Genomic DNA, 19,818 nt, shown 5'->3' with positions numbered 1-19,818 from the left:
TTTTAGTAATTCTACGAGAGTCGCACTGTATACTATAAAATATTTAGACATACGCATTAAAGCTTCTTCTCACAATGTTCTTGCATTTGTTTATTGCAGGAAGAAGGATGGTTAATGGGTATCAAGGAAGGCACCAACGAGAAGGGTATGTTCCCAGCGAATTTCACGAAACCGCTGTGAGGGCTGTAATCGGTACGCCATTCACACTCCAATGCTCATCAGAGACAGCGTATTTTACTTTAAGGTAGTAGAAAAAGTCACGTAATTAAATGGGAGATATATATATATATGAATTTCGTGCGGTCATTCGAATATTACGCACGACGACGTATATAGATAAAAGCGAATTGAAAAGAGTCAGGCGACGGGCTTCAGAAGACGTAAGGGGGAGGGGGCGGGGAATTCGATAAGATAGTTATGCTGGACGGTACTGCGGAGAAAATCAATCACCCCAAAGTGCCTTAACCCAGCCACTGTCTGTGCCAACATTCACTCTTATTCGTGAAAAATATGGGATTAAATCTCTCATATCAAACGTACGAATATACATTTTGAAATAATAATCAAATGAGATATTTAAGTGACTAATATATTGTAACACACACGTACACATACACACATACACAACGATATTCATTATTATAATATAAAACGCGAAAGGTATATATTAAATTAATATTATTTTATGAAATTGTACATAGATCTATATTACTTAAGAGTATTTTACGAGATAACTTTGTGGCCACTGAAAAGGATCACTAAGAGATATATATCTTAAAGTTTAAGAGCACTCACGACGTGTGAGAAGCCCCTTCTTATTTAATGGAAGGTAAGCCGTAAAATCTTCAAGGTCCAATTACCTATCTGCATTCGTAAAATAAGATTCTACATTATTTATTTGTCTACAGTTCAAGAGTTTCTAGCAATAGATCCCATTAAACTTTTGCCAAATGCCAAATTTTTCAACGACGTAATAATAGATACCGATGAAGTAATACGTAAGAGAAAGATAAATATTACGATGTATAAATGAGATGAGTATAATTTTTGAGTATTTATGATTGTTTTTTTTTCTGTCTCATTTTGGAGTATAAAATTTTGCAAAGAAATTACAAATTTTATTCACTTGTATCCGCAGTCTTATATATATATATATATATATATATATATATGTATGTAGAAAATGGGGCGACAAAAAGCGTTTATTATTATATTATTATTACTATTGTTATTATTATTATTGCTATAATTATTATCGCTCCCGTATCTATTCATATTGTCAAGATGGAAAACAAATACGTAACGAACCGAAACTTTTGTAGACTCGATCAATACTCGTTAGATCTGCCGAAAACAAACTTGTATTCACATCTTGTGTAATAAATAGTGTTGTTGTAATTTTATATATATATATATATATATATATATATATATATATATATATATACTTACAGAGTAGCGTTAAGAAAAAATATTAATTTCAGCTTCTACTTGATATATCGTGTGTCTGTTTATTTTATTATAAAATGCGCGGAGAATATAGGAAAGTTGGATTGTTTCTTTTGTAAGAAAGGCCACTTTCGAGAATTGATCCATTGTCACTAATAATTAATTTAATACAAACTATTAATAAGATTTCATGGTTATCGAATTTTCCCACATGGTAAAAAATTAAGTTCAAAAATAGAGAATCATGAGACTAAAGAGAAAAAATGTATATATATGGAATTTTTGTTCGAAAAAAAAATCTTGCACGGATTATTTAATTCCTTTGAACTTGCAATTTTAATTATGTGCAATATTAATTATATGATCATATAGTCAAAGTGTTTATACCAAGTGGGAGATATGCATTTAAATATTAAGAACGTAAAAAAACAAAAATAATTCTCTTACTAATTATCTGTCGGAAATTTTGATAAACAATATACAAATACCTAATATAATCCAAAGGTTTAACATAAAATATCAAATGAAAGTTTTGGAACCATACATATAGGTATACATTTTTTTATGCATGTATTAATATACCATGTAATAAATTCTGTTATATTGCGTTAATGTGCAGATGGTAAGACTTTTATGCGCTTATAATGTAATCTGTATCGAAAGATTACCAAAAAGATCGCAGTAAAAGTCGCAGATTTAATGTAACAGTGAAGCAATCGCCAACCGATCGTTATGTCATTTGTCATTTTTATGTCTTTGTTGTTTTACTTCATGGAAACAGTCAGTCGTATCTTTATAACCTTAATACACAGATATGATTATATAATAAATAACTACTGGTTTGTAATATATATATATACAACGCGTGAATGTTCAGAACGTGATTTTTTAGCCCATAATAAATATATCGTTCCTAAGTATCCATCGATCAATATCCCGAGAGATTTTGAAAAAAATACTATCAACAAGTAAAAGTACACATGCGATGTCGTGTCAACTTCTAGTCCGTATCTTTCTAGATCACAGAACAGCCGTGTTATATTGACGACGTAAATCCACTTATTGTTAGAGAGATATGGCTGATGAGGCAATAAGTGAGCGATTCCAAATCTAATTTTTTTTAACATATTACAACTTGTATATTTTTTTATTATATTAGTAGAGTCATAATGCTTATTCTAGAGATAAGCTCAAGTAAGACGTATGAATTATGTCGCGATCTTGCGAACGAAATCCTCATTCGAGATGGAGCGAGCCGTACATTCATAGATACTCTTCTTTACATTCTGCGCTAACATCAGATGAGGAAAAAGTTTCGCAAGTATATTCACCCCTTTTAACCGAGACGCATTCACATCTGGTGGCTCAAGAAAAACTTACATCTGCTTGCTGCATTTGTTGCGAACAGTGCAACGGATCAAAGTCATCAAGGCGTTTAGCGGTTATTAATTATAAGGCATTTAATTTATACATTACATTTAGCTTATAAAATAGCATTAGAATGTAATCCTACAATTTTTACAAATGTACCTTTAAAATAGAAATCGGACAAATCGCGACAATTACAGGAAACTCTGCAGGCTAATTTGATAAGGATGCAAGTGGAAGAGGCTGTGATGGACGATAAGCAGACGACCTTGATGCAACATCTGAACTTAATCAGTAATGTATTCGAAGCCGCCGTTCAATATATGCAATCCTTACAAGTATCATACCTCGCTAAGAAAAGAGTGTTTGATATGACTCACGCCTTGTTCGCATGTCATCCTTCAAGTGCAAACAATACAGACAACGATTTCATATCATATCACGAACAGGTAATTTTAAGCGCGCTTAAAATTTTATACATTTTTATATTTCGAAATTATGACAATTAACGTTGATCTGTAGGTATTAAGTACAAAGAAAGAAAAAGGGAAAAATAAGTTTTTTATTTTAATTTTCAATTATTCGAACTAAATTTTTATAGTGATTGGAAAATTATTTTATTATATTTCACTTTTAATAAGACTTCACTTTCAAAAGTTTGGCTTATATCCATATTCGAAACAAAAACGGCTTGTGTATCTTAAGTTTAAAATATTAGCTTTTCCATTTTCAAACGCAGAATGCTGTTGATTATTTTAATTTAGTTTAAATTTCTCTTTGGATTGTATAATATGAATAAAAAAGCTTTCCCACTATTCTTTCAATCGTCATACAGATCGAGATCGAAAAAGAAAAGAGGATGTCGAATTTGCGAGAGTTAATAGAATGTTGTTCCAAAAACATTATTTTTCCTAAAGATACGTGCGCGCTCTTGGACGATTACAGGAATAGAAGAAAAGATTTTTTTCTCGCATCCGCGAATTTTAAGAATCTACTGGAAAATTCTAGGCTATCTGTGTCGCAGATGGAGAAACTGCAACGACAGCACGATAAAATATTGAAGGATTTCCAACAAAGCAGATTGCTTTTAGATAAGGAATTACCAAAAATAATTAACTTGTATTTATCCTATTTTGAATTATTCGTAACTATATGTAATTAGATATAAATTAAGATATTAAAGAGTTTTAATAAAATTTAAAATGAAGGCGATTGGAAGCTCTTCAAAAATTCTTCCACAAGATTGCGGAATTATTTAATGACGTAAACTATAACATGCATGCTGCGAATTTGCTTGAATTAATCTCAATGAATTTGTGCCCAATTAATTTAGACACAGGTAATATTTAAAATAAATATATATATATCTGTTAAATCAATCGTTTTATATATAATGTATAAGAGAAAGTTGATATGCATATGCAATTTAAAATGTTCAAAAAGAAAACTGTCTTTTTTTGTAATGTTGACATTTGATTATATGCCATTTCACTTTTAATCAAAGTTTGTATCATTTATCTAGGAAAAGTCATACTTCAGGAACAAGAAAAAAATAAAGAAATATGCCAAAAATGTAAAGTGAATCGTGTGGATAAAAAATAATTATAAGAGACTACGACATATCTTAAATATATTTTGAAATTATTGATTAATTAAAGAATCGAATTAAGTCTCGGAAATCTGTCGGAATTATGGGCTTCGTGAAGCCGCACATTCGAAACTTAATCCTCTCACCGAACAATGGTAACGGTTTTGTGACATGTGTTTTGTTTAATACGCAAAAACGATGTAAATTCAGAAATGTCGAAAAACATTAACAGAACTGCTACGCTATGTTTAAGTTTAAAAATATTCAAATTTAATTTAAATGTTTTATTGCGCATTTTTATATGTATGATATTTAAATTAAATATAGAGTTAACAAATTGTACAATGTTAACAATATCTTTCAGCATCACGATTCTTATGCATGTAATAAAAATTGGACGAAAATTTGGAGCAAAAAACAACCAATGGGACAGACGAGGATCCGTGTTAAAAATCTAGACAAAAATTCCATGTCAATTCCATTGATAGAAATAAAAAATAAAGAAAATACTTTCGCGAAAAAAGTTCATATACAAGAGTTTGCATAAATCATGCATAGCAAGAGGATATAAGAAAAACAAAAATAGTAATAGGAAAACAAAAGGATAGTGTGAGAAAAAAATTATAAAGCTCGAATCATGTTAAAAATTCCTTATAAAAGAAAAAAAACTAGTTAATTATAGAGAAATTCGCATATATAAAGCGAAAATTAAAATATTCCATTCTCCGTTTACATTCGTACATATTACGAGGCATTTTGATTTTTCTCTCGGCGAAGCGCGCGTATAGAGGCGCGCTATCGTCGCAAATTTCTTAGCGTCGATAAGGGAGAAAACGCGGCGATCGCAGCGCCGCGCCGTTACGTTCTCCGTTCCTCCTCCCTGGCGGGTGGCGGCCGCGCCTCCTCCTACTCGCCGATTTTAATCTCGTTAGCGGACACGTGCGCGTCCCCCGCGCCCTACGGTGCTGGTGATACGCAGGCAGCCAGCCACGAGCGAACCGAGAGCTGGCCGTGTCGCCGGGGCTTCGCCAATCTGGTTTGGTCTAACAGGATTCTCGGCTCGCGCGACGCTTCATAAAAGCTGCGCGCCGGACGGGCGCGGCGCGTGTCGCAAGGAGTTGTTCCGCTAGTGAGGTGTGGGCGCTCGTGCAGCATTAGCAGCAGCAGCCAACACCAGCGATATAGACAGAGAGAGAGAGAGAGAGAGAGAGAGAGAAAGTGTGTGTGATAAAGAGAGAGCGAAAAGATAGAGACGACGAGAGATATATCGCGCGCATCGTGGTAAACTCTCTTTCGCGACGATTCGACACGTCGTCATCGTCGTCGTCGTCGTTGTCGTCGTTAACGTGACCGATGGTCGTATGCCGCGTTCGTCTCGTGGTGTCCTCGTGTCAAGTTCTCGTGTGATTCGGTGCGTCGGAGCAGCAGCAGTATCGGCGACAGCTTTTCGCGTGTGCTACGGAAGGAGCGCGACAGAAGAAGGAAAAGCGGGCTCGCGCGAGCGAGACAGAGGGAGCGAGCGAGCGAAACGGCGAGTGCGAGAGAGCGCGAGCGAGCGAGAGGGAGAGAGAAGGAGCGAGAGGGCAAGCGTAATCGAGGGGAAGAGAGAAGAGGGAGACGGAGCGCCGGTGGGTTACCACACCCAACACCGCGCGAGCCGGGAGCCGATCGCCGAACGTCGCCGCTACGCCGCTCTCTCGGGAGCTCTCTCTAGCCGCGCCGTGCGTGTAGTACTACGCGAGTGAGAACGCGCGCTCATCCGGGACTCCGTCATCCGGACTGTGTCAGCGAGCGAGTGCGCCAGAGTATCCATCGCGCACCTCCGGGGCACCTCCGCGAAAAGAAGAAACGACACACGTACGACAAGTACCAGAGAGGAAGTGTGCGTGAGAGGGTGAGAGGTGAAGAAGTGCGCGGCGAGAGAGAGAGAGAGAGAGAGAGAGAGAGACGAGAGGAAGGTGCGAGTGAGTACGAGACAAACGGACCTCGCCCTCCGCGGGGTAACGTTTGTCGAGATCGTCGCGGTTACAGGAGCGTTCGACAGACCGCGCCGTCGTGCCCGTGGGAAAGGCGAAACGTGCGCAGTAGTTTACATGTGTATTACGTACGTGTATGCGTGAGTAATCACGAGAGAGAGATAGAGAAAGAGAGAAAGAAGAGCGCGGAGTATATATATATATATATATATATATATATAGAGAGAGAGAGAGAGAGAGAGAGAGAGACATATACATACATACGCGGGGAGATCCGTGTAAGCTGCGTCTCGGCAAACTCACACTCGGAACGAAACGTGCGTGCGCGTGAGTGCGAGCAAGACGAAACGATACGAGGCGTGACGGGCGAAAGGGTGAAAGAGTGAGGGAAGAAGAAACAGTATTATACGGAGCAGCAGTAGCACAGCACAGCGGAGCGACCGCGCGAGCAAGCGGTAGAAGACGACAGACAGGCGGCGCGAGGGGCTCGTGTGCGTGCGCGTAGACGCGCGTTGATGCGTCGCTGGCGTCGTCGAGCCCCGCCAGGAGCAGCGGCGCTGCGTAGACGCCGCCGTCGTTGAGGGGGAAACACGGGTGCGTCGCCGGGGACGTTTCCCCGTCGCCGCCGTCTTCGCCGTCGTCGCCGTCGTCGTCGCCGTCGTCGTCGTCGTCGTCGTGGTGACCGTCGTGCCGGTGATAGTGCTGGTGTTGGTATCGGTGTTGCTGGTGATAGTGGTGGTGTTGAATCGTCGGGAGTAAGTGAAACGCCGTCGTCGCCGTCGCCGTCGACGTGACCGTCATCGTCGTCGTCGTCGTCGTCGGTGGTGGAAGTGGTGCCGGTATCATCGCCAGTGGTGTTGATAGTAAAAGCGGTAGTAATAGTAGTAGGAGGGAGCCGAGAGTGAGAGAGACACCGGTGGAACGAGAGAGGAGAGAGAGAGAGAGAGAAAGAGAGGGAGAGAGAGAGAAAGAAGACGGGGACCACGAGGACGGCGACGAGGCGTCGTCGTCGTCGTCGCTCGTTCGCCGCCGTCGTCGTCGTCACCGCGGTGGCGAGATAATATCCGTCTTCGTCTCCCGCCTATCGGGACGATCGTCTACTTGAATTTCGACACATCATCCAAGGAGAGAAAGAAACGGACAGACAGACGGATAGGAGCAGCATCCGCAACGAAGGTCGCCGCCGGTCGGCGAGCAGCACTTGCTGTCACTGCGAATCGCTCTCCCTTCCTCCTCCCGGCACTCGTGCCTCCTCGTCGCACTTCTGCTCTTCCATCACCGCCACCTCAAACCTCCACCACCACCACCACCTCCACCTCCTTGGCCGGCACCACCTCCTCCATCAAAGGAAGATTCCGCTGTCCTGAGCCATGGCGTGCTGCCTGTCGGAAGAGGCGAAGGAACAGAAACGCATCAATCAGGAGATCGAGCGGCAATTGCGGAGGGACAAGCGGGATGCCAGGCGGGAGCTCAAGCTGTTGCTACTCGGTAAGTTTCCCCCCGAATAGAGATATGTATTTCGCGTTGGACGAGTCAGACAGTAGGGTGGCCGGCCAACAGTGCCACCCTATATAAAAATCGCTTGCTTATCTGGTTTATTACTTTTCGTTGCGAAAAGATAAAAACACCCCGTGAGTTGACACTAATAGTATAGTATAGTCCCTATTTTCGTAAACTAGTATAATTACTTGGAAAATAATGCGAAATAATAATTCGACAATGGCATTTAAATGACTAAATTTTGTATCGTTGCTTGTCGGGAAAGGTAAGCAAATAATTTAAAAAAAACAAGCCGGTAAAAGCAAAGCGGCCAAGTTACTTGTTCACCTCTTGTGAAGAAACTAATGAACTAATGCATGTTGCTTTTTGATAAAAGGAAAGTGCATATCAAGCGTTAGAAAGATTTATATGAATCTGATGGAGAAATTAATAGCAAGTTACCTGCATACATTATTCCACAATCATAAAAATAGAATATATATAAACAGTTGCCATCAACTTTTTCATTTTTCTTACAGATAAATTTATCTTTTAAATCTTTCATATACATATATATATATATATATATATATGTATATGTATGTATATATATATTCAGAGAGAGAGAGAGAGAATTAGAGAATCTCTCTTTTTTTATATAATTATGATGTCATAAAATTTTATAGTTATAATGCTATATATTTTTACACACACACACACACACACACAGGAAAGCCGTAACAAGATAATTATGAATAGGCGGGTGAGAGTAACATGCCATTTGACTTGCCTCCTACTGATTTCGTATAAACCTGGCATTATAACATTGTTGTTATCATTGAATGAAAATAAAGAAAAAGAGTTTTATAAGCTTTCGGCGAAATCGCGAGGTATAATACAAATTTAATCTCTCCGTCCCCTCTCTCTTCAGGATGTACAACATAAGTTTATATATAAATAGAATTTTCTATTCAGAGAAGGAGAGAGAGAGAGGAGGGCGATAACCGGAATATAGGTAATTTTCGCACGATTTCACACTTTCGTCATCTAATATTATACAGAGAGAAATGATACAATATTTATTTCAAAATGTTTTATCTCAAAAATTGTCTATTTTTGTTGTCCATGATTTTTTTTCCGCCTGCTCTCTTTTCCAGCATCGAATTATTCGAGGGGAATCGAACGATAAAATCTCTAGTTACGTTAATCAGGATGATCGCGATATCGAATAATTACGCGATATTTGTACTTTGTATTTGCCAATAATATGTACGAGCAATTGTGGCGATTGTGTGTGGAATTATAGTGGAATGATGAAAACTCATTTAGCGGACGTCGTTATGGCGCAACGAGTGTCAATTCAATATCGTGCGCGAAAGAGCGACGATTATTAATTCCATCATCGGCACAGTCGCATTTTATTCCCAGTGTCAGCGATCATGTACCTCGATTGACCCTACGTGCTCTCCTTTAGAGGAGTCGCTCCGTTCTCGTTTCATTCATGCGCGCATCTCGCGAGCGGCCGCGTGCCGGCCGACGCCGACGCCGGCGCCGCCCAGGAGACGACGACATCCGCGCGTCACGTACATTTCTCGTCTTGTGCACGAGGTCGATCGGCGCGGCCGGCGTGCGCTTGACAGTTCTCTTTCTCTCTCTTTGTCTTTTTGTCTTTCTATTTCTCTCTCGACCGGCCGCCGCTCCACAATATCGCTGTCCATATACAGGGTGTCTGCTCTCTGGAAAAAAGTTTTTTTTTTTTTCGAAATTATTTAATTATCATTTAATTATGGAATTTTATTGGCAAGAGAATTTTTTAAAATTGCTTTTTGATAATATTTTTAGCCAAATTATGAATTATATGTTTAAAATGTATTATAAATATATATCTATTTTGTTTATTTAATATCCAATAATTCAATGTTTCAAAATATTGAATGTGCTGTACGTATTCTTTTTATTATAATTTTGTGTGATAAAAAAATGTAAATATTATGCAAGTGAAAAATGTTTATGTACTAAAGCTATTCATTTTTTTTCAGTACATTTACAAATCTAATACTTAAAACTCAAGTGTGGCTCTCTATGTTTTTCTCACATGAATAAAGAAACTTATTTTAGAAAGTTACATCAAAAGATCTTTAAAATATTCTCTTTAATTGAAATTTTTTTGAACAAAAATATCCTGAAAAGTTAGACAATTTTTTGACAAGATTTGAATAGGAGAGAGAAAGAGAGAGGAAACCCTGGATATACAGGGTGTTTCAGAGTAGTATCTTTTGAATTATTTTTCGATCAAATCTTCGAAGTCGACTTTTTCTCCGCAAAAATTTGACGTAGTAATTCTTTGACATTCGACTTCAAATAAGACTTAGGGTGGATCAGATGGTTTATGAGATTTACTTTAAATATTTGTAACACGCGAATTTTAGATCCTGGATTTTATTCATATTTCAATTTTAATACATTAATATTTGAAGAGAAGTGTGACTTTAACTTACAAGGATAAAGCTTACGAAATCTTAAAAGCCTCTCGATTTTATCTTGTAATATGTCATCTTTGAGCTTTTTTTTTCACCGGATCGGTAACACGAGAGCCAGCTCGGCTCGGACTTCTTTTGTGTCGCGCCGACTCTGCGTATTAAATTCGCCTTGCTTATAATCTGATGAGAAGTCGTTGTGCGCTCGTTAAGAGCATTGTTTCCTCCGGAATATTCTTTGTGGTTTTGCTATTCACATGTGCATATTACTCACCTTTTCTACGAAATGAAATCCTAGCTGGGCGCACGTGCTCGAGATACTTTCTTATTATTAAGATTTATAATCTCGCGAGTTTATATCCCTATCGAGTGAATAACTCGATCTTCTTGAAGTAAAACTTTAATAGACTCACGAAGTTTATTAATAATTCAGTATATTCTCCTTTTTTTTTGTATTGTGCAAATATTTAAAAATTTCTCTAAAATTACATTATAATTTTTAATTTTTTAATATTTTATTTCTAATATTTTACATCTTCATAAGGCAATTGTTAAAAATTAAACTTTCTTGTCTCGAGACGTCGGACTAATATTTTTACGTTACGTTTGCGAAAATTTAAAATATTCGCAAAATATATCAACATGTTTAAAATTAACCAGGCTTTTATAAGTTTTATATGCAGTTGCATGAATTACTAATTTGTTGATTAAATTTGATTAAATTGATTAAATTCCGCAATCGTATAATGAGTATCTCGTTATCAATAATTGGCATTGCTCGTTCATTAGCCATACTATTATCTAACTGTACGTTTTCTCGGCGATAATGACCTTTGAAATGGAAAATCACTTCTTGCGATGTATTTCCTACCTTCTTATGCCCATTATTAAACATTTGTTTTGGGAATTAATAAACTTTTGAATTTATAACGGACTTTTGGCTCGGATTTTCATTAGTGCGGAAGCAATAACTAATCGTCGCTGCCATCGTGAGTTATTTCAACGAGTCGTTCGTATACAGAATACCTAGAATTATGTTTTCAATATTAGATAGCTTGAAAATTTCGATTTTTTTAGAAAACATTTTGAGAAAAATTATTATTATTCACTGGAATTTTTTAGTTAAAATTAACTGAGAAACGCTGCCTGCTATATGTAAATGTATATATTTTGTACATCTCACACCGAGACTTCTCCTTTTTCAACTTTATAATTGTTTTGCCATTAGAACAATTATTAATTTTCTTTTGTTTACTAATCACTATTTACAATTGAAAAAATTGGCTGTACTCAAAGAGAGAGGCATTATTAATATAATTAATATAGTGTTTATATTTTAATATTCCAATATTTGATTGCTTGTCTAAACTTTCATGAGATAAATCATGTACCATTATAAATCATTACGACTTAATGTGTTTCGAAAATTTGCGTATTTATACTCGTCAAATTGAATTTTAGAAATAAAGGGTTCAATTAGAGTGCGGCGGTCGCCAATTCAGCGACCTTTCTCGCGTCCGGCCAAGTTCCAAGCTGTCGAACTGCAGAAACGAGCCTGTCGAGTCGACGAAATTGTAAATTGCGAGCCAGCAGCGATTCAATTTCGACGATTGCTCGCGGCGTCTGCTCGAATCGCGATCATATCCTACATATCCATACAAACACCATATGCATACATATATACGTGACATACGCAGAACATACGCAGCTTGCGAAACAATAATTGGCGAATTTGACAGAACAATTCGCGCGATTCCCTACGCGGTGCCTGTCGCATTTCGTTGATTTTATCAAGGATAGTCGCCTTTCGAAAACGAATTCGCGATGATCGTTCTTCCTCGTAAAATGCATCCGCTAAATGCGTGGCAATTGACACGCGAAATACATACTTCGATCGCAGAATACGTGATTCTGCGACGATTTTTTTATCGTCGCATGATTATGCATTCTCTCGCTTCGTGATTCTATAAGAATTTATAAAATAACTTATGTTATATCTCTCCCAAGATGATTCTAATAATAGCACATTAATTTTTTTTTTTTTTTTTTTTTTCCAAGAATTATATAGTATTTGCTCCTCTTTATCTTGAGATTATTTAATCATTCTTTTGCTTATGACTTTAATGAATAAGATTTTTATACGTATTTTTTTGAAAAAATTCTATATTTAGAATAAGAAAAATATGTATCCCTTAAGAATTAGAACTGTTTGCTTTGCAAATAACACATGAAATATTTATTTTTTATTCAACGTTAAGACGAAAAGTTTTATCGTAAAATAGCAAAGTATAAAAAGATCTTGGAGTATGAAATGATTTAAAATACAATTTTACCGTAAATTAAGAGTACAAATAAATAATCAAAATTTTTATTTTTACTTCACATTTAATAAATATGACTTTAAAATAAAAATTTAATTTTCAATTTTGTTATCAGTTAATATATTCAACATCTGAAATAAAAAAAAAATTATAAATAATTTTTTACAATATCTTCTCAAAAATGTTATCATCTCAAAATTAAAGAAAGAACTTGTTCTCAATGTTTTGCAAGGTGATTATAAATCACCAATGCATTTATATGAATAATCATAAACCGGTTTGAGAGAATTATGATCTGTGATTAGAGCAACTTTTTTAATTGTGGATATAAATACATACAGGTGGAGAGCATTTTACAGTTTTTATTTAATCAGCCAACAATCTTTATCTAAAGTTGATACAGTTGTGCCATAAATGTGACTTAAGTCTATTGCACCACACATCCTTTCATTTCTGAAATAATTTTAGCGCACCTAGCACGTTTGTTTTTCTGTTATCGAGAAATAACTGGGGAATCGCAGACAGATGTATCATAAGAGCGAGAGAGAGAGAGAAAGAGAATACTTAGGCTCTTTCGGATTCTGTTCTTCCGGCCGCGAGAACGTGAACAACGTGCGTGATAAGTGTGGCATAATTTTTTTGGTCGCGTTTCCCTCTTACAAGTTCTGCTTCGATTAAATTTCCTACTTTAGATTATCGCGTCATTTCGCACCTCCCCGTGTAAACATCATTTTACGTGATGTATTATTTTTTAAAGAATTGATACAACAAGCACATACATACTCGCTACATTCGCTGATGTTTAGAAATTTCTCTTCGAAATTTTTTTATAAAAAATGATTTGAACATGATAAGATACAGTAAGAGTTGCTCGAAATCATATGAGCGAATGATTCTTCAGATGTTATGGAAAAACCGCAGGAGTAAATTCGCCTGGTGGAATTCCGCTCTAGAATCAAATCGGACGCCGCCGCCGGTCGTCCGAGTATTATTAGCGCGCTCGTAAATAGCGGTCCCGGAAGTAGTGACATTAAAGATTGCGGTCGCTTCCGTAGCAGCCGTATGGGCCGACCGTGTACAACCGGATCTGCTACCTACATCTGTATCCGTGCTGACCTTTGTCGAACAATATGGTAGACATGGACCGTTACGGGCTGAATGGCCGTTATTTAACGGAATGCACCGTGTAAACAAGCTACGCGCTACACTTGTCCGCTCGGGGATTTCTTTTCTCCAAGTTGAAATGCCCGAAAATGTACGTGTGGTGTCTCCCCACGTCGAATTGGTTCAAGTAAATGAAAGAAAGAGCACGTCCGCGCGACATATCTTGTGCAGATATACAGATATAGTTTTTTTTTTTACGGTTAACATAAATGTTTTTTGAAGCATTGAAAATTTGAAATTTGACGTAGTATGAAAAGATGGAGATGGACTTGAGAGTATGATAGATATATAAAAATATATAAATATACTTTTATACAGTTATTTAGATATGATTATTGTGCGAAAAGGAGAATTGAGAGACAGCAGTTTTTACTTTAGGCAAATTCTATCGCATAATGTTGTGCAGAACTAAAATTAGGCTCTTATTTATAAGTCGATCATCGATTTGTTATTTTTAATTCATGTGCGTTAAGCCGCGAAGGTCTTCAATGAGGTAAATAACTCCATAATTAATCTAATTTATTTAAATCTTCTCTAAGAAAAAAGATCATAACTTTGTTTCTAAAAAATTACACTTATATCACACATAAATGCATTATGTTATAATATAAATACATTAAGCATATTATAATTAAAGATTCAATATTAAAGAAAAGTTGAAAATATAAAATCTTAAATAAAAATCTTAGTCTTAAAAAAAATGCTCTTTTTTTCTCATTTTGCATCCTATAAATCTTGTAAATAGTATTTTAATTTTGCTACTGAACTACATAACTACAGTTATACAATTTAGTTTAGACAAAACTGTCATTTTCTCGAAAATATCATAATTACAAATATTTTGAATATTATTCAAGTACCATAAAATCTATTATAAATACATATCATATATAAATAATAACTAAAAATAAAAAATATTTTTAATAATAAACGATAATATAAAATTAAAATATTATTAATAATAATGTATAAAAAATATATGTGTATAATTTTTTAAATATATAATATCACACACACATACAATAGTAATATAAATATCGTGGAACGATAATTTTATTTCTTCGTTTTTTTTAGGCAATATGCGATGCGCTTTCCATCGCGAGCAATAACTAAAATTAGGTCCTTATAAATAAGTTTATCACATAAAATCGATTTGTTATTTTTTAATCCGTGTGCGTTAGCCCGCGAAGGTCCTTGCCGAGGTATTTTCCGCGCGACGCTATTTTCACCGTACGTTTAAAACATCATGAAGGATTGCTACGAGTCTGGGAAACCATGAAAACCGGGAAAAACCCGTGACTAGTTAAGAATGATTAGAGAATATCGAGACGATCAAAGTAATTGGAAATTTCTGGAATTTTTTGTTGCGATAATCGGGAAAACGAGAATCGACGTTTTATCGATTAATCGATATATTTAAATATTGTGCGAAACTTCATTAAGAATTATGCAAAGATATATATATATATATATATGTGTGTGTGTGTGTGTGTGTGTGTGTGTGTGTGTGTGTGTGTGTGTGTGTGTGTGTGTGATATTATATATTTAAAAATTATACACATATATTTTTTATACATTATTATTAATAATATTTTAATTTTATATTATCGTTTATTATTAAAAATATTTTTATTTTTAGTTATTATTTATATATGATATGTATTTATAATAGATTTTATGGTACTTGAATAATATATATATATATATATATATATATATATATATATATATATATATATATATAAATGAAACAAATGAGAAATGATAGCAGACGATAATACAGCTGTTTTGTTTTGCATGTGCATCGATTTTTATTTCGTTTACTTAATTCGCTATCTCTCTCTTTTTCTTTCTTTCAAGAGAGAATCTGACAAATGTGAGCGTTTTTACATACACGTTACACGTTATAATCAGACGATGAAGACAAGTCATGAATCTTATCGCGTTTTACCGTTAAAAGGGGCATTAATAATCAATTTAATTGTCTGTATATGTGGGATGTTGTCTCTCATATATGAGCGATGTCTCTCGATAATCTTTAATTATCCTCATTGGCAAGTTATAGCAAATTTACGCGTGTTCGATATATCGGGAGCATCTGCATACTCTCTATAAGTATGGATTCCGCTATATAGTGTTGCTCCTGTGGGTTGCGTGGCACGTGTATGTGTGTTTACATCTGTGTGGATACACATATATATGTATATGCGTCTATATGCTACTGAAGAGCACATCGTTCGATCGAGCGGAATATTACGTTAATCCCAGTTTCGAATATTCCGTCTATTTCGCGTTAAATGGCGAACTAGTGGTGCTAACTCACTACCGTGGTAGTTGAAAGACGTCGATATCAGTTTCGTTGATAATTCTGCAGATTACGATATTCACATTGAAATCAGAAAAATGATGAGATCCTATTACACATCATATTCATATCATAGGCATCAAGGCATCTTGTTTCAATTGAATCAATATTCTCTGACGAATTTGTAGTCGATTTTCTTCTTAACGAGAATATAGAATACGCAAGTCACATTTCGTCATAATATTTCGATTTTCGATGTTAAATATCTAAAACGATACATCCACATTAAAATTCTGCTAAAAAGCTTACGTAATAGAAAAATGTTATTTAAATAAAAAATAAGATATATCTTATTATCTCCTAAAGTTCATTTTACGAAATCTTTCATTTTCAATTCGCTCATAGCTCCAAAAATATAGATGACTCGATGGTTTGGTATTAAGATTTTTATTTCTCTATTTAATGTAACATATATACAACTATCTTTATCGCATCACCTTTTCACCATAAAATGAAGAATCCGAGAGTTCATGACGGATGGCAATAATTACGTACGAGGTATCGATGTGTATGTGTGTGTGTGTGTATATATAATAATTATATTTTTATCCATTTTTATTCACGGCTTATACATCGTCACATTGCACCCCACGACTCATGTAAGAATACTTATGATACTTTGAACTATCGAAGCATCGATATTTTATCTTCGATATTAGTCAAAGCATTCATTAGCCATCACTTTATAATCATACCTTTTCGGATACACACGTTTTTTTTTTTTCCTTTGTTGCAGGATCGCGACGCCGGATCTATAAATATATTCGCCGCATATAATGTTACACTCCGAATAAAAGCCGCCCAATTATTCCACGTATGCGTGGCGAACAATCGCCGCGCTAACGATCAACAAATATGTACATATATACGCGGCTTTTCTCTCCTATTCGCGATGGCCGATAAACACAGATAGGCCGATAAAAAACGTTGTGAGCTCCTCGAGTCCCGTGTGTGAGCGGTGTGTTTAAAAATAGAGCTCATTGAATCGCTGAAATCCCTGTCGCTGATTGCGCAATCACGCGATCGCTGAAAACACGCGGTCGTTAATCGCGCCTTAATCGCTTTTATATAGACGGGATCGCGTAAACACTGAAACGCGTGCGTGACTTCGTATAAGAGTATTATTGCATGGCGCGTCGATATCTCGAACGGCGCGCATATCATATCCAAAAATATGAAATATACAGGATATTCATAAATTGGCGAAAGATAAACGCACAGCTTTGTTTTTTATGTATATTAAAGGTATATTTTTATACTTATTAAATCAAGGTTTGGAGAGAGCCGTTATTTCTTTCGTTATCTTAGTTAAAATTTTCTTAAGGTAAAATCTGTTTTATGTTAGACGGATAAAGCATCACTTACATCCTCAAAGCTTAATTTATGTGAGAAAACATTTTACATTTCATGTTTTATAGTTCGCGAAAAATATTAGCATATGTATATTTTTTTAAAGGGAAGAGAAAATAATGAGAACAAATTCCAAATTTTACAAGATATAACGTTGTCTTTTTATACATTTTTTACAAGGTTTAAAGACACTCTACACGCATGCGCGCGGCTCTGACAAATTTTTTTGCTTCAAATTTCAATAATATTTTATGTTAATTCACATGTGTGCGAGATAAAGATAAAAGACAGAAATTAATAAAATAAAAAAGGAATATTGCAGAATTGTGCTTTTTGCACATATCTTGTATTTACAACTAAGATAAATTTAATTTCATTTATTATATTAAAAAAATTATAATACAAACATACAGTATGCGAATATGTGAAAAATATATAATGTCAATAACTCATATAAATATCATATAATAATCAGTTATTATTTTTAAAATAAAAAAAAATGAAGAAGGCAAAGAAATCTGCAGCAGAAACGAGCCAGATTAAAATTATTATATGGTATAATATACTCATAGAAGTGTCTTATTTGTAACAAAAAATTACACAATTTGTTTTATCTTAAATATTTCCGGCAGGTATGAAAAATTGACTTTTAATCGACTGAAGAATGTGTTGTTAAAAATAAGATCGTGTTATCGGATTATCATATACATGGGAGGAATATTTTCTCCTCTCTTTGCTAAGAGTATTTCATATCTGAAAATATAATCGATAATGTTAATTCAAGTGAAATAATCTTCAAACGTCATGCTTCAAGAGTCAACTTCGAACGTCACATTGGAATCCAATAGATTCGGTAATTTCAATCGTAAGCTCTCTTCAAGCATATCTTTTCATTTGTAAAATCGGTTAAAGAAATTTATGTATGTGTGTTGTTTGTCAATCTCATAAAGATGTTGGAGTTAAAAATCATTAGTTAAAAATAATTAGCGAAGAGCGTCAGAAAAGTTTCACCGCACCTTCTTAGGCTTATGACGCATTGTACTCCAACGTGACGTTCTAGAGGGTCTTAATTGTAATTTACCCTTCTTACGCGCAAAGAAGGGAAAGGGTAGATCGGTTCGAGCCGTGGAAAAACCGATCACTTTATTAGTATCTCACCTTTACTTCGGACGTAACATTTTATTCCTCGGGAGCGTCCCTCTTTAATAACTAAAATTGCTTCCCTACGTCAGTGGTGTTATATAGCCATTTATTTTTAATCGGTGCTCATTCAGTCGCGCCTGAACAATGTACCTAACGGCGTTGGCATTCAGTACGGGAAATAATGTCACGATTGTGCGCCAAAGGCCTCGTCGACAGGACTTTTACAGCCGCGCAACTTTTCACGTGCATTGTACGCGTGTATCGACGAACAGACGATAGAATATATTCCTGAGAGGGTAAAAGAGAAGAGGGGCATCGGCGATTTATAAACAATTATTTCTATGGGACACCTGGACTGAATTGATCCCTCAATATAGTAATGCATTTCCCATACTGGGATTATTTTCAATTGGAATTAATTTTTAAGAACATATTTTATATTCAGCATACTTTTTTTATCGAAGAGAAAAAGGGAAACATTGTCTAAGAAAAGAGTTAGATGTTTTAAATATTCATGTGAAGCTTTAAAGTAACTTATAATTTAATTCGGACTCACCATGTGTATTTCCTTTTATAATATATTAATTCCGCACAGTAGATACTATTTAAGATGTTATAGCGGACAGGAATGCGAAAGGATTAAACTGCAATTATTGTAGATTGCCTCTTCACAGGAGTAGTCTCTAGTGTTAGGAACTTAAGAGATTTATCGTATGCTTATAAAGACTGATCGCGCTCAACTGATTGGTTAATTATTATTCAAAAGAGAAGGGAGAGTGGATCAAAAGACTATAATTTTAGTGATTCCATAGCAACGATAAAGCGGCATTTAAATCAAAACGGAAAATGTGTCAACTCGTGTTTTCCAACCGAATTAAACATGTCGGGAAATACCATTGAACGAGTCTCTCGTTTATCCGTGATTGACTAATAATAATTATGGACAATTAACAGGAGTAATCGTACGCAGAAAACAGGGACTATACATACCGCATATAGGATGTCACACATTAAAATGACCGAATGTTTCGGGATCATTCTTGATCGAGAAGTTCAAACATTGGCTCAATTTTTCAACGAAATAATGTATATGTAGAGTGTTGCATATCATACAATCACAACTTCAATATATAGATTC

General features: G+C 35.6%; 3 protein-coding genes across 12 annotated transcripts in view; all 3 read left to right on the top strand.

Annotated features, from left to right (window-relative positions):
• Positions 1–608, top strand: part of LOC126857936 (myc box-dependent-interacting protein 1) — a 30,675-nt gene extending 30,067 nt beyond the window's left edge. For all 4 annotated transcript variants that reach the window (XM_050607852.1, XM_050607851.1, XM_050607850.1 and 1 more), the window contains one exon: positions 100–608. In XM_050607852.1, coding sequence (XP_050463809.1) covers positions 100–180 — 81 coding nt within the window. In that variant the 3' untranslated portion in view covers positions 181–608. The remainder of the gene's footprint in view (positions 1–99) is intronic.
• A 1,946-nt stretch (positions 609–2,554) lies between these two features.
• Positions 2,555–4,750, top strand: LOC126857966 (uncharacterized). The gene is made up of 2 exons (XM_050607913.1): positions 2,555–3,266; positions 3,653–4,750. Exons 1-2 carry the CDS (start codon positions 3,045–3,047, stop codon positions 3,977–3,979), a joined length of 549 nt encoding a protein of 182 aa, XP_050463870.1. The 5' UTR covers positions 2,555–3,044; the 3' UTR covers positions 3,980–4,750.
• Positions 4,751–7,726: 2,976 nt separating this feature from the next.
• LOC126857954 (guanine nucleotide-binding protein G(q) subunit alpha) overlaps positions 7,727–19,818 on the top strand; it is a 32,943-nt gene continuing 20,851 nt past the window's right edge. For all 7 annotated transcript variants that reach the window (XR_007688569.1, XM_050607892.1, XM_050607893.1 and 4 more), the window contains exon 1: positions 7,727–7,869. Coding sequence is in view for 6 of the 7 variants with exons in the window: in XM_050607892.1 (XP_050463849.1) it covers positions 7,752–7,869 (118 nt within the window). In the remaining variant the exon portion in view is untranslated. The remainder of the gene's footprint in view (positions 7,870–19,818) is intronic.

Source organism: Cataglyphis hispanica, chromosome 23 (assembly GCF_021464435.1).
Source record: "Cataglyphis hispanica isolate Lineage 1 chromosome 23, ULB_Chis1_1.0, whole genome shotgun sequence".
NCBI lineage: Eukaryota > Metazoa > Arthropoda > Insecta > Hymenoptera > Formicidae > Cataglyphis > Cataglyphis hispanica.
Note: the sequence above shows the minus strand (reverse complement) of the source record. Positions and strands in the feature narration are given on the sequence as shown.